The 16,463-nt window shown below is 30.0% G+C and overlaps 1 protein-coding gene across 1 annotated transcript in view; it reads right to left on the bottom strand.

The window, feature by feature from the left end:
• Nucleotides 1-4,758: 4,758 nt before the first annotated feature.
• LOC113377571 (probable peroxisomal acyl-coenzyme A oxidase 1) overlaps nt 4,759-16,463 on the bottom strand; it is a 28,260-nt gene continuing 16,555 nt past the window's right edge. Inside the window, exons 4-12 of the mRNA XM_026617935.1 lie at nt 16,155-16,278; nt 14,035-14,279; nt 13,724-13,884; nt 13,410-13,572; nt 11,292-11,482; nt 10,205-10,363; nt 5,485-5,590; nt 5,262-5,414; nt 4,759-5,173 (exon numbers count right to left, since the gene is read on the bottom strand). Of these exons, the coding sequence (XP_026473720.1) occupies nt 4,913-5,173; nt 5,262-5,414; nt 5,485-5,590; nt 10,205-10,363; nt 11,292-11,482; nt 13,410-13,572; nt 13,724-13,884; nt 14,035-14,279; nt 16,155-16,278 (1,563 nt within the window). The 3' untranslated portion in view covers nt 4,759-4,912. The remainder of the gene's footprint in view (nt 5,174-5,261; nt 5,415-5,484; nt 5,591-10,204; nt 10,364-11,291; nt 11,483-13,409; nt 13,573-13,723; nt 13,885-14,034; nt 14,280-16,154; nt 16,279-16,463) is intronic.

The raw sequence follows: 16,463 nt of genomic DNA, 5'->3' as shown, positions 1-16,463 counted from the left end.
AAACACATTATTTAACGAATTTTCATTTTAATAGCAAAATTATACATGATAAGTATTGTATTTTAGAATTTTTGCAAAATTATTTATATTATTTATTTAGGGGAATCGGTATATATATTCTACCTATATTTGGTATTATAATGTTTTAATATTTGTTGTTAAATTAGATTATTTGTTTGTTTAGTTAATTGAAATATAAATTAATTACTTATATTTTATTATCATTGTCTTATTATGTGAGGTTTGAATCTTACAGTATTTCAAATAATTAAACAGTGCTACCCCGCTTTACGAGCTTAATTGGGAAAAATAAAATGTCACATTTTAGAATTGTCTGTATTTTTTTTTACAAGTATTATACATAAAATCATTTGACACATAATTCAGGATATTGCTGAAAAAAAATTTTTTTTTATGAAAATATGTATGATTGAAATATGGATGATTTGCTCAATTTATACTGTTGTGATCAGATCAGTATTATTTGTATTTTATGTTACTCATATTGAACTTTATAATCATTAAGATTTTTATTTGCTTTTGCAATTTTCTTACAATAACAACCCTTAAATGTTTACAAAAATTTTACCTACCCTTCCTTCCCCCAACTTGAATCGATTTAAAAAAAATAATATTTTTTCTGATTTTCTCGGGTACAAATTCTATTTACAATTCGTTGTAGTCTTTGTTACATCGAAAGATAATAAATATTTTCAAGCGCGAGTCGCCCTTTCTACGCAGGTGACCTTAAAGACTTATACCATAGACCTTACATGGACTGATAGTTGAGCGCAAAATAAGTGCTCAAACATAGATGGGTATGTGACGTCACATGTATGAGCGAAGATTGCCGACGACAAATGCGGACTCTCCCGATTGATTATTGATATTGATTATTTCAGTGATATTTGAATCGCCGCGGCGATGCAGTAGAAAAATTTTTATTAAGAGATATATAGTATCTGGCAAACATCTTTTAACTTAATAAGTTGAGGCCCAGGTTTTAAGAGAATGCTTCAATTTTTTCTCGTGTTCGCTTTTCTTAATGGTGGTAAGATACAATTATGGTGTTTTTAATATTTTGGTCGCTTTTCAAAGGGAATAATTTGTCTCACTATTTCCTGAAAGATCCTGATCTAGAAAAATCATCTAAAATCACATTTTTTTTTAAATATTTATGAATTTTTAATATTTATAGACTATAGAGAAAATGTGAGAATGATTTAGAATAGGAGTTGATGTTTTAGATGCTGCAATAAGAGAATTTGTAAATTTGTTGATATCGCTATTCATATCATTTTCACTTTTTCGAGGAATCTTGCAGTTGATGTTGTTTTCAATGAAATCTTGGAAAAGGCGGGATCGGTAAATCCCAGATTTCCATCTTGTGTTCCGAGTTTTCCTAAACGCAATATTTGACCTGGATTTTGTGCTTTTGTCACGTCACGGGTTTCGTTCTTTCGTCCCTAAAAACTATAGGTTAAAACTGAATTCTCGCAATTATCATTGATAATAAAATTACAAATAGCCATCAAATATCTGAAAATTATGTAGGCAACGAGTATGCTTATATGAAACATTAAGCTATGAATGGGAAAATTTCCGAATGTAAAATCCCAAAGTGTTAAAATAGCATCTCACATTGTAAATTACGGTTTTTCATTTTCGTTTTTACGAAAATTAGCAAATTAGTTACCGCTCCTCCCGTGCCGGATTAGTGCAACTACAAGTTGTCGTAACGGTTTTGACTTAAAAAATATGGTCACCTTATAAAATGTAAATGCTGAAAATAAAAGTTTTGTTATAACAAATTACTATTAAAATAAAAATACAACTACAAGAATATTCATGGATAGAACAAGAACACGAACATAGTAGAAAGGTAAAAGTCGCTAAAGGATTAAGATGATTGCGATGGTTTTTCCCGAACTGTATCATTGTGCATGTTTATTAACTTAAGAAGAAAATATTCATCGGAAACGAATATGCAAAAATAAAGTTATGCATAATTTTCTTAGTTATCCATAGATAATCATAGCTGATTTTTTACCAAAATTAAAGTTGATCAGATAAATAAATAAATAGAATCCAGTATAGAATATATTTTATTAAATATATTTCCAGCAAAGATTTTAAAAGCATTTTGCGCCCTTATTAGGAACAACTTTTAATTTCATATAAATTCATATAAATTACCAAAATGTATTGTTTTTATTAATATTAGCCTAAATGAGCGTTTTTGTGAAAAAATACGTTCCTAATTAATTTAAAATAATGAGTATTTTAAGTTCATTTAAAATTATTAAAACTGATAATAATACTCATATATCAATTTGAAGATAATTAAATTCCATTTAAAATTGAATTGTTAATATATATTTTTATATAATTTGATTGGTCTATATACACCTTTCCCCATTTTACACGGTAGATACGTTCCAGAAATAAAACGTGTAACACAAAAAATCCACTTTTATATGAAAAAACCGTGCTAAACAAAAATCACTATGAAAAAGCCCTTCTTGTCAGTTTTTAATATGATTAATAACAAATACATTAAATATTGAATAAATTAAGAAAATTAATTTATTTCAATAATAAAACAAATAAAAAAAACTATTTTCAATATTGCATTTTCTTTATAGATGAAAATTAAAATTGTTTTTTACAGTTACAACCTTTCTTTTATTTTATAGTTTTTATTTTCATCTTTTGCCATTGCCGAACTATATTTTTTTTTTGTAAAAAATGATTCTGTTATTTGCTCACCTTGAATAAATTTACGCTATCAATTATATACAAACACTAATTAAAAACAACGTTTAAAAACAATGATGCTTATTGTTTTAATATTTCAAACAAACTAGCTTATACACATACGAAATTTAGTTTGGATCATAAAACATTGAGTTCCCATTTCATCAAAATATTTCCATCATAAACATACACTACTTAAAATTCGTAACTGTAACATACATTTTGTAATGTTATATTTTGACAGTAAAGCAATTAAAATGTTATTGCATATATAAGCAAATTATAGTTTAGTATTTATAATTTCGTGTAAATGCGAAATTAATGAATTCAGTTAAAAAGGATTATTTTCAAAAACCGTGTAAGATCGAAAACATGTAAAACGAGTACCGTGTAAAACGGGGGTAAGTGTATGTATTATTAGTTACAATTTTAAAATATAGCCTGATTTATTTGCCAATCCATTAGTGACAATATCATTTCTTATCAATAAAAAATTTTATTATATATAATGCTGTTTCATTTTCTCTGACCAAAACCTTGATTATACCAAGTCATTGAAAATTTTTAATTTTTAAATACCCCTCAAGTTTTTATATCATAAATTTTGCAATACTATCTTTCGTCCACTATCAAATAAAGAATGGAAGAAAATTAATAATTTTTCCTTAGTTTTATGCCGAAAAGTAATGTAAGTAAGGTAACCATATGACTCAGATTTTTTCAGACAATCTCGTATTTCCACATTACATCCTGGAAACTTCTAGAAGCAATATAGTTTGTTCCAGATTGTCACTAATTTTCGAAGGGGTTCTTATTTTCTCTTTCATTTTAAATATATTTCTACTAGAATTACTTTTACAGAATTCATGCAAAAAACTATGCATATCGAATTATGTGATTTAAAATCGACAAATCGAAAGCGAGTAATATCGCTACTACAGATAATTGTGCAGAATTTTATTCAAAGTTAAAGTTAAATTCCATAATTTGCACTCAGTAATTCTGATTAAAAAAATTGATTCATCCGACAAAAAAAACTTACTTTTATTATATATTTAAATTATATATATATATATATATATATATATATATATATATAGTGGTGTTGTACTAATATTTTTTTGCCGGAGAACGCTAAAATTTAAAAACCGGTTCATAAAAAGTTCTCATGTTTATTCCGGTTCCGTTCGAAAAGGAAAGAAACAAAAATTATTACAAAACCCATTTTTTGCACATATATGTATGTTTATTATAATAATAGTAACATTTAATAAAAATTAGTTGAATTATAATTTATAAAATTCACTTATTAAATTATTTTCTATAAGTAGCGATTAAAAATTTTTTTTTTGCAGCTCAGAAATGATTTGCCGGAAAGACGTGCCGGCGCGTTCCGGCTCGACAACACCACTGTATATATATATATATATATATATATATATAATCTTAAAATGTAAAATATGGTCACCTTACGAAATGATGTCAAAAGAAATCCTTAACACTAAAATACTTCATAGCCAAACTGCATTCATGATTATGCCTCCACCAATGCAAGCCTTTCTAAAATGATATTTGCTTAAACATAATTTGTTTTATGACTATTTAGGTTACTTACTGTCCATCTTACTTTAAATTTTTAATGTTTGTTTTAATTACTGCAATATATCCTCAATTTAATATACACATATAAAATCACCAAAAATTGATACTAAACACTATCTAATTACATTATCAAATGTCTCCTTAAGATAAAATTCCTCAGCAAATCATATTACTATAAATAAAACACGCTGGAAAAAAATGGAGGCGTAAATAATATGAAGTCAATGATTTAGGAATAGGTCATTTACATTTTATATCATTTTTCTAATTTTGTTCAAAATTGTTTTGTGAATGCATCATTATATGCTCAGAAAAGAGACATAATTATCAGGTATATCCTGATAAGTATATATCTAAAATAAATTTATAGTTGAAGCCCTTTGTAATAAATATGTGGCATTCAAAATAAGATTTAAGTAATTGATTTTTTAATCTCTGAATACTTGTGTATAAATGGACAGATAATATAGCATTTCGCAAAACAAAACACGTGCACTCCTTAATATTTTCAATTCATTCCACTTTATCTAGAAAAATGTAGAATATTTTCTTTTCACAGATTGGATTGCAAAAACGGCTTCAAATACTGATGGAATGATTTATTTACAGGTTCGGCGTTAAGTGGACTTTTCATTGCTTCCTCGAACAGTCTCTTGTAAACTTGACCGTCGTAAGCTCCTAAAGCTGATGCTAAAATTTCATCGCAAATATCAAATCCGTCAACTATACCTACTGCATTAGGACGTAGTTCTGTTAATAATCTTTCCATCCACGTTTGGAGATCCTGGATATTCGCCTCTTTAACGTTAGTGTACTGTTAATGTATTATAGACAATACTAAGTTACAGATTTACATAAATTATCCCAATAAATTAACAATTCATGAAATGCGTGATAAATACCCTTAATAAGTCCCCGACGTGAGTCAAAGCCCAGTCCACAGCATACAGCTCAACAAGTTGCATAAGAACTTTGCACAATGGAGCTGACAAACCCTTCATTTTTAATTGCATTTGCGATAATGTTTTTTCTATGACAAATGCTCTACAGTGAGCCTATAAATAAAATACTTAAACAATAGGCTTAGTTTAAAAAATTATAATAAAACCCAGAAGAATTACTCACATCTGCGGCTTTAACTAATTCCAAAGACGTTAAATTCCAAGCATCTTCTGTACTATGACCAGCACTTTTTCTCTTTTCAATATTTATATAACTTTGTTTAACACATCTGTGAACAATAAATAAAACTACATTGCGCACTAGGGCTTCAAGCAATAACTTTGAGTAAATAATAATAATACAAATCAGTTTGTGGTGTATTTCATTGTGCCCTAATACAGATTACTGTCAAATAAACAAATACATCTCATATATAAAAATGGAGCTCTCGATCAAATGATTCGGTAAAACTCAAAAATGGCTCAACCGATTTGGCCAGTCTTAGTCTTGAAACATTCGTGCCAATCCCGAGATGCTCGGAAAGGTGAGATATTATTTCAAAATTGCGTTGAAACTTTACATTTTTACTTTGAAAATTTTTGTAGAAGCGTATTTTAAATAAAACAATAGACGGTGGCTAATACGTGAAATGTCAAACGTTTTTGACAGATGATGTTCAATTACGTTTAATAGGATGTTTTACTTGAATATTACTTAATTATGATTAAATTGTAATAAGTAGTTTTGTTTGTAGTTGTATTTATATACAAAAACGTTAGTAAACGGGCCGCAAGTATTACTAGAGACTCAAAATATAAACTTTTTTGAAATGTTAATATGAAAATGCACTTTTTGGCATATTTTTCTCAAACACGGTGCTCTCATTTGTATAATTATATACTCATTGGTATTTATAAAACTTTTTCTAGGTTATATTATTTTTTATTTATTTTATTTAAATTCAGAACCTAAATTTGGTATCGATCAAATGGACATTTTGTCAAATAACATTTTTCCAGTTATAATTTCCTAGAATTTATCGAGGAATAGATAGTAATATATGAAGTTCAGGGGTTAAAAAGGTCCACCACTGATGTGTCAAAAATCAGTAAAGTTAAGCATTGTTCAACAACAATATTTGAAAGTAGAGGAAAAATATGTATAACCAGCTATAACCGTTTTTAAATCATGGTTATAGCCTATAACCTTGATTTGAAAACGGTAATTTTTGAAATGGGGGAGATGAACGGTAATCTTTGAAAATCCACAATAAAAGTATTTTCTTCCGTTGGTATTTTTTTAGCATTAGCTAAAAATCTGTAAAATACCTTTAAAATTATAATAAGGCTTTAAACCTTTTTGCCACCTGCCCGTTTCAAGTTACCCCGTCTATAGGGTAAAAAGGTCTGGATAACAATTTTTTTAAAGACATCAAAAAAGCACATTTCATACAATGATGAAGTAGAAGGCAGTTTACTAAACGTTGTCAGATAATTGTTCGTTTGATATGTGTTATTTGTTGTGATATAATTGTTATGGTTTTCACAATATAGTTTATATTTGTTCAAAGTCAAATTGGACCTTTGTGCCTCGCCCTGCTCTACATATATACTTTTTATTAAATTTACTTTAATTCAGCGAATGCTACTTGAAACTTTTCAAAAAGCAGGTCAAAGAAGAAATGCTTAATTACTTTCTTCTCTCTTCGCAAAAATTTAAAAATTTTGTATAAGCTCAGTAGTATTATTTACAATTATACACAAAATCCAGAATCCAAAAAGAATCTGAAAAACTTGAAACGTAATCAATAAGTTGAAAGACCAAAAAAGATTTGGATGGATTATACTATGTTTTCTATAGAAAGTGTATAAATCTTCCAGTTTGATTGTATTGACCAAATATAGACAAACTAATGGGGTTTATTGTTTTTATAATACTTCATTGTATATAGCATTCAAACAACACATCCTTATACACTTGAAGTATTAATATTTTTGATTCTCTAGAAATTGTTTAGAATATACCTTACTTAGCAAAACAAGGTTTGCCGGGTCAGCCAGTTTTAAATAAATCTGATAATTTTTTTTTTAATTTCCGGAATTTTTCAAAATTTCGAAAATAAGAACAAGGCAATGGATAATAAGCTACATTTCAAAGCCATTGTGCTATTTGAGATAAAAATTTGAAAAAATATATGTATGTATGTCGATTCTTTAGTCGTTTTTCTCAAAAACAGAAAGAAGACGTAAATAGCGCCTTGACATTGGTTCAGCCAAACCAGATAATTAATTAGTTAGATAATAATTCATTAATTAGTGATCATTTGGACCTCAACATTGGTCCAAACGAACCGGATAGTCTATCATTTGATCTTTTTGGTCCAAACGACCATAAATAATTTGTGTTCATTTAACTTTGAAATAACTTAATTAACCAGCGTTACACAGTCCGCTAAAATATTAAAGTGAATTATTAAATCTAAATTAATAATAATTAAGAGATTAAATTCAATAAAATCTCATCAAATTAATAATTCAAGCTGGAATATTACAGTGAATTTTTAAATTGAAGTTAATATTAAAAATTTAAATGATTAAATTCAATAAAATCACAAATGACATTAATAATTTAAGTGATTAAATTCAATACAATCATAAAATCACAAATGACATTAATAATTTAAGTGATTAAATTCAATACAATCATAAGTCAAATTACTAAATTCAAATGAATAATAAAATTAAAAATGCAATTTATAGCATTGAATTGTAATGAAATAGAAAAATAATGATCATGTTATTAAATTGAAGTGAATTATTATCAAATTAAGTAATAATAATTCAAGTTATTAATGTCAATAATATATTGAATCTAATCAATGTTAACAAATAGTACTTAATTAACGTTATACAGTTATCAAACAACAATTATGAAATTAGTGAAAACGCCATGATGAACTATTTTTTTATTTGCTTTTATGAATTACAATCTCTCGTTATAAACAGAAAACAACATTCAGTAATTTTGATGGTTAATTATATTAGAAAAAAGGTCGAAAGGTCACCCAGTGGTAATCTACTATTTCGATGCCGATTATGTAGAGGTTATAGAAGTAATAGTAGTATAGAAGTAATAGAATAGTCCAAACGTATATACTAACCTGTTTTCATAAAGCTAGATTTTTTTAAAATGATATTTTATTATCGGTCCATTAAGAAAGTACCATTATAGCAGTCATTCCGCGGCTGCGTCATTATCCCTTCAATTTTTGAAAATTGTCAAAAAAAATGTTTCATTACCTGCTCTCACAAAGCTCTAATTTTGAGGGTGTATTCTTTAAACTGTTCAGAAAGTATATGTAAATAGTCAGAACATTTTGGCGGTTGCAAGAGTCTGCCAGTCGAGTACATAATAGTCACGACGCACAAGGGTATGGGCGCATTGCCATACATAATCGGCTCCACCCTTTGAAAACTCATGCAACTTTCCTTAAGGCAAAATGTCAAATTGTTCCGTATCGCGGACGAAAAATACGAACAGCTAACAAAAAATTTCCGATACCTTTTGAAATTTCAAATGTTCAATAAGATTTCATTTCAAATTCTTCTATTTAATTATTTAGTAAAAAACATGATATAGAATAAATGTAGAAATATATTACATAATAAATATTATATGTTTTAAATGACTTCTAGAATCATTACGCAGCGATCGGTGATTTTTTATTTAATTTTTAAAATTTTAGAAATTACTGTATCAAGAATATCAACACAATAAGTAAATGGTTAGGAATAATCTTATTATAATAGCACCATCTAGCATTATATTATCATAACATTATTCTTTGCTTGTTTATATGTAAAATACGCCTGATCGCACGGCAAATAGATAGACATTTTCATAATATTCAATGCCAAGAACAAGCATAAGAGAGCGTAGCCATGATAACGCTATTTTATGAGCTGTTACGGCAGAATTGTCCCATTAATTACAAAAACAGTTTTGTCCATATAGTAGGGTCAAAATGATATAAAGTATGAACATACTGAGATACAAATATTCAAGAAAATGGATGACAAACCGTCATTTAACCGTTTTTAAGACATCAGCCCATAAGGATCGAGCTCAAAGGGAACAAATCATACATCGTAATCAACCTAGCCGGGCTCAGAATGGTAAAAAAAGATTACAAATGCAGGCTTCTTCTTTTTACTGATCCTTTGATCTATTTTGACGGAAGTAATTGGAGTAGAAGTTAATGACCAGTCGCCTTTGATAGGTTCAACTTACTTTTTTCTTGACTTCTAATGAATTTTCCTTTAATGCTTCCAAAATAGTACTAATTGTAAGTCATTATATAAGAATGTCATTTTGTTAAGTGAACAAAAATAAGTAAATAATCAAAATTTCACCAAACCTCTGATAAATTCAATAAAATTGATCGAAAGTATTAGTACTGGCATAAGTTCATTGATTTTAAAAAAATACAAATAACAATAAATAAGTCCTCAAAAAAACATGAGAAAACCCATCGTCAAAATAAGCTTTAGAAAGCGCGATACACGTTTGGATTGATTACTCCGACAAGACTGTGACAATAACGCTCAAATTATGACTGGATTGTGATTATGCTTTTCTTCATGTTATAGAGCCGCAAAAGCATTACTAAAACCATCCAATTTTTTAAATAAGGCCTTATATATGTGATTTTGTCCGCATATACCGCTTTGTCCGTATTTCCCCTATCATAAAATAATTATAGCATTTATTTAAGAATCCAATACAAATACATTTGTGAACGCGTTTTCACTCATTGGCGCATAGCACACTATAGTGTGGTTACTAAAACTGCGGTTAGCAAATGCATTAGCAATTGATTTGTTTGATAAAAATACAATCATACCCTGCTGCAACCATTTGGGCGGCTATTATGAGTCCTTCAATGGTATTTTTCCAAGAAACTGAACTACTTTTATCTTTCGCTCCTTTAGCAAGATATTTGACTGTTGGCATCAATTCGTTTGGCGTTGCAACAGCCTGCACCCAAGCTTTCATTAAATACCTGAAAAATAATCATTACGCGTTTTATATAAAGTTGTCCACAAGTTCATCTTGTTCCATAGTTTTTATTGATTCCAAGCATCTAAATAAAATATAGAACTTAATAGATCTAAACAAAGTTACTTAAACCTGATTATTATTTTTTTGTATATATTATAGCAATCTATATAAAAAAATAACCTGATTAATATAACATATAATTATGGCAAATATTGTTGTGCAAATATTTATACATCAATATTTTACCAAATTGCATTTTTATAAAAAATGTGAGTTTCAATTAAAAACCTTGACTAAAACTTTAAGATTAATTACATGAAAATCAGAATTAATTTTAGATCTTTAGAATATTATAAACAGAGTTTTGGATTTTTTTCAACATTAGTGCAGAAAAATCTAAGAACATTTATTCCTATTTATATTATATATATTTATAACTTATTCAAACTCAAATTCTTAAATTAAAGAAAGGAGGTAATACATTAAATGAACAGGCTTACCAGAAAGAAAACGTCATGGGGTGTAAACTTAAATTGTATGTATTTTTTATCCTGTTTTTTTCGCACTACAGGAGATGTACTAGATTTCTATAAAATATGCACTTTAAAGCGTTTAAAGGTTTTATTATACCAAACTTTCATATTCAAGTTTTATAATTTTAATCATTTTTGTGAAAACGTGTTTGTGTTTTTATTGAAAATCTATTTTATATATGTTCTCATTTCATTTACTTAAATTATTTAGGCTTTCCTTTTCTATATTATATATTTACCTAAAATTAAACTTATGTATACATAGGTTCTATATATAGAGCTCGAAAACAATTATTGAGGTAACGACAAAGAGGCCCTGTTTGATATTAATTTATACTTTTTTTCTATAAAAAACGTGGACTAACGTTAAGCAACGTTACTTAACAATTCCTTTACCTTGCAGCTTGAAGTAATAATACAGTATTTTCTCCTTCATATGTACATGCCGCAGTCGCCAGCCCATACATAGCAGGTAAATTAGAGCAAGCCATGTACCCATGACCGCCGCAGGCTAACCTACAGGTCTCGACACCAGCGGCTGCGTCAGATGTACTGAGCACTTTCAGGCAACATGACATCGCGTGCAGCTAAAACGAAAACTAGATGGTCTCGCAAAACTAAACAACGCTCGTTCTTATCAAGTCACATAGTAGCTCATATATATTTGAAACGGTTTAGCTGTTTTCAAGAAAACGGCGACAACAATAAAAAAAAATGACAACGACACATCATTTTTCAAATATGTCTCAAACGGTGAGAAGGGGATTTGAAACGTCGAGAAAACATAAGAAGAAAGTCGGATTTTTTGGCGAAATTAAACTCCTTCAGGAAGTAAATAACAAGTCGAGCGTTATGAAGGGGGTATTCTAGTAAAGCAATGAATTTTAGGTCATGTTTAAGGTGTCATTAAAGAAAGCAATGACTATCCGGTAAAAAAAGTTGAAAATTGAAGAAACTGGCAGCTGATAAAATGGAGGGTCTCAAAAAATTGACACCTCAGTCTTGACATGATTTCAGCGCTCCTAGCCATCCAAAATAAAAGAAATAAAAAGATTATTAATCTACAATCAAGTCGCAATCGCCCGAACTAGCAATGAGTAAAAAAAAATTTTTTTCACAAATTGGCGACTTTTTTTAAAAAAAAGTGTCTTTTTTACTGTTTCTTTTTGAGTTTCTCGAATTTTTTAAATATAGTAAAAATTGGAATTTGGGAATGATGCTAGTTCGGACTACAGATAGGTCTATAAAGAAGACGGTCTAGTAGAACTCGAGAAATCGTGTCAACAGTACTGAAAAAGTCTGTTCTGAGAGTCTGAGAGAAAAACGCATTTAAAGTTTTGCGTGAAGTTTTTTTCTGCCAAAGTCATAAAATGATATGTTATACTTTTTTTATTTAATCTGCCATTCCTGCTTCATGCATCGGACCTTCTTCTACTTCAAAAAAAACTATTTTCTGCATTTCTCTCTTTCAATGAAGCTGTTCTAGCCTCCTTTGAAGCGTTCAATCCGGGCGTTGTCTCATCTTACAGCAAATGAATGAGTTTCTGGCCCAATTTGCATTACCATAAGGGTCATCATTTTTAAAATCGGAAAGAAACCTTAATCAAACATGTAAACAGCAATAAATGTTGCTATTTCAATTACCCGAGATCGGGAATGAATATGTTTCGGCGCGAAAATCCATATCAACGAGTTTAGAGACTCAATATTGTTCTGAGTTTCTAAAATAATTCATCTGACGATAAACTGTCATAAATTGGTCTAATGACTTCCTAATGCCTTTTGTCCGATTAGACCCTGCCAATCCAGTTTAGAGACCGGGTCAGTAAAATGACTTCATCTCCGCAAATAATTCAAATTTTCAAAAACCTTCTCGTACCCATATTATTAGATAGTTAAACTTTCAAAATATGAAATAAAAAAATCGTTTTTTTTATTTTCTACACTAGAATACCCCCTTAAAATAATAATGCAAAACATCAGAGAACTGATTAATATTTTAAAGTATGTAACCATCACAATATAACTAGGTAAATTTTTGGTATTGTGAAAAACATTTGGCACCATTAAAAAAAGTTAGTAAAAATATTTCAAACGTTAAATAAAACTAAAAAATACGAATAAATTTAAATAAATACCAGAAAAACCTTGTTTAATAATAAGTCGACAGCAATAATAATATATGTTTTTAACCCTTTTCGGTCCTTTGTCCACTCTCAGCCAACAAACTGTTGGTTGTATACCAGCTCTTAGCCACCACGGCAAGTTACTATTCGAACTGTCTACAGTATGCATTCATACAGCCATTCAGTAATTATAAAACATAACCCTCTTATACAAAAACTAATTAGGATATATTGAATAATATATATCTAAAGTTGAGTTAAAACAATTATTGAATCTTGTTTACACATCTTAAACTTGCGTTTCCTATCGACGAGAAATAATTCTGATTGTGAGTACTACGATACCATCTCCAAATTTAATTCGACCGAAAATATTAACTTATCTTACTTCGGGAAGTCGTTCCATATCCCCAGATTCCAGCTCAGACGTCACGCTATTGTACATGTCCCATAACCATTCTGATGTCATACGGAAAACGAAACATTTGGCGATATTTGGAAATAGTTTATATTGCTGTGTTACATAATCCAAAATTTGAGGCTCTGGTTCACTGGAAAAAAAATGATACAAAAATGAATGATATTAAAAAATATTACTATATATTATATAATATTAAGTACTAAAAATGTTTAAAACATAAGAAAAACACATGCACAAAAAATAAATGCTATTTCGACATCAATATTAAAAGTCTTTCTTACTCGGGTTTAGGTTGTGATTGCCTCCGTACGGCCGAATATCTTACCGCAATCGTAACAGCTTTAGATAAATATACCGACATATCTTGCACGAGCACAACCCGTACGAAAATCATAGTACCATATGTTAACTTACTACTGGGAGATTTTACATACGTTCCATCCTGCAAATTAAATTTAACTATTTATTAACATACATACTTGAACTTCTATATGTCGAAAAAAAAATTGAAATCAAATCTACAACATATTATTTCATTTTTTAAGATAATGAAACAATGCATGTTTTATATCAATTTATATATCAATCTAACCTCAAGAACTTGTGCATTTTTCATCAACATCTGCTCACGTGGTATGCGAACTTTATTAAAGCCTAAAAATCCATTATTGGTAGCATTCATGCCCAATTTGGTTCCAATTTCACCTATTGTTATTCCTGGTAATGGTTCATGCGTCTCCTCGTCCCGTAATTGAACAATGAATGGATGAATACCATGACATTCACCCTTAGTGTATAGCTGCGCAACGACCACGCAATAATTTGCTGTATGTCCCACTGAAATAAATGATATTTGTATGTGATGAAGTGCAATAGCATATAATAAAAACAACATTCTGCATACTGCTAAATCTCTGTAGCAAAACACATAATCTGATGTGCGTTTTTATTATTAAATAACAGTTGTTACCACCGTATTTCTGAATCGTCCAATCAGAAAAACTAACCGATTCTACGAAATGTCCACGAAAGTAAGGTGTACGGCTATTTATTATCTATAATAACGCAAGCAAGACGCGTCATAAAATCGTCTTAAATTTATATAGTTATACGAGGGTCATGTAAAAAGTAAAGTTGCCATATTTTTTTCAGGGTTGAGGCATTTTTTATTGCAATAAATGTGTATACCATCGGAAAACTTGTATTTCAAACTATTTTTCTACTTCTGAAAACCCGCTTCGAAGAACTCCGCCGCCACGCCCTTGCTCGGTCTTCTTCTCCGGCGATTTTGGATGGCTTTTTTGAGTTTTGTTAGTGTCTCGCAGTACTTGTCCAAATTTATAGTGGACCCTTTAAGCATTAACTCGGTAAGCAAGACACATTTTCGGTCCAAAAACTCGATGGCCTCCCGCTCCTTTGCTCGTCGTAAACGTCGGTGCGTCCTGCGGAGAACTCCCTGCACGATTTGAGGACGTGCTGGACGTTGATGCAAGTTTTGCCATAAACTTCTTCCAACTGTCTATGAATTTCAGAAGGTGTAAGCTTCTTCACGTTTAAAACTCGAATGACTGAACGGATTTCACACCTGGCGGTGACGGCGATTGCGCGCTCCATCGCGGATGGCTGTTAGATTGGCACTAAGCTTTGCAGTGATCTTCCAGGTAGTTGGAATGGAGTGGCAAGGATCAACAATGAAAATGATGTTGCCGGATTTCCCCAAGCATCTCGCGCGGCGAGTGTACAGCGTTGGGAACTTTATTTTTTACATGCCCCTCGTGGCATATTATTTGTCTCGCGCACCAGGCGCGAGTCCATTCGGCCGCCAATAGCGCTCAAAGGGTGCTTTTCATCATAAAATTATCGTTTACATTTTTTAAACTAGAACTAAACTAGTGGGGTGTATGACATCGTGCCTTAAGGCAAATTGCTGGAACTTCACGTACCGTAACGAAATGTTCGAGGAATACTGAATGTTTTCAAATAGATTATTATTAATATTGTAACATTGTTTATTATTTATAAGAATTATATAAACTGAATTGCAAAGTTGAAATTATTTGTTTAAAGTATATTAGAACTATAGTCAGAATTAAAAATAAAATCTGAATTATTTTCGATATACAAAAAAATTTTTTTTTGAAAAAAAAAGTTGAAACAAAAATGTTTTTTTCCAAAATCAATTATTTTGTTAAGACAAGCAGAAAGTTCTTTGAATCATTTAAATCGGACGCTTAGTTCTCTCAAAAACTGCCATTTTTTACACATTTAGCTCCGTATCTTCGAAATGGCTGGGCCTGCCTTTGCTAAAAACTAATAAACACTTCTCCCAATCATTACTAATTGAATGTTTTTTAGACCATTCAAATCGGATGCTCCGTTCTCTCAAAAACTCGATTTCTAGTTTCTGCACTCTTTGCTCTTTATCTCCGTAACTGCTGGACCTGCCTTTGCCAAAAACTAATCAGCACATCTCCCTATCAATAGGAATCGAATGTTTTTTGAACCATTCAAATCGGTTGATACGTGCGCCCGAAAACGTGACTGAAAATTTGTATCCATACATGCATACACACACACACATCCATTTTTTCTGAGATGTTCAGAAACCTTCAAAACGGCGAAAAATGTAAAAATTTTCAATTTCGATTTTCGGCCCAATACAATAACTTACCCTACGGGAAGTTATTAAGTTTGTAATAATTTTATACTTACGCCCACCAGGCCACCATTTGAATGATGTTTGAGTTGGGCTATGAAGAACAAACTCTTGTGTCTCAGGCTCATATGTGGCAGTTGTTTCTAGACCTCTAATGAATGTGCCATGACCCAGTTCAGTCTATAAAATATTTTAATAGATATATATATATATATATATATATATATATATATATACGAGGTCTGTTCAAAAAGTACCCGGAATTTTCGTTTTTTCAAAAAAATATTTATTTATTCGTCTACATTAATGTGGTCCCCTTCAAAGTAGTCCCCCCCAGATATAATACACTTATGCCAGCGTTTTTT

This window comes from Ctenocephalides felis, unplaced genomic scaffold, assembly GCF_003426905.1.
Source record: "Ctenocephalides felis isolate EL2017-DRISC unplaced genomic scaffold, ASM342690v1 CF-g0.4_SCAFFOLD_01886, whole genome shotgun sequence".
Taxonomy (NCBI): Eukaryota; Metazoa; Arthropoda; class Insecta; order Siphonaptera; family Pulicidae; genus Ctenocephalides; species Ctenocephalides felis.
This window is presented reverse-complemented; position numbering and strand designations above follow the sequence as displayed.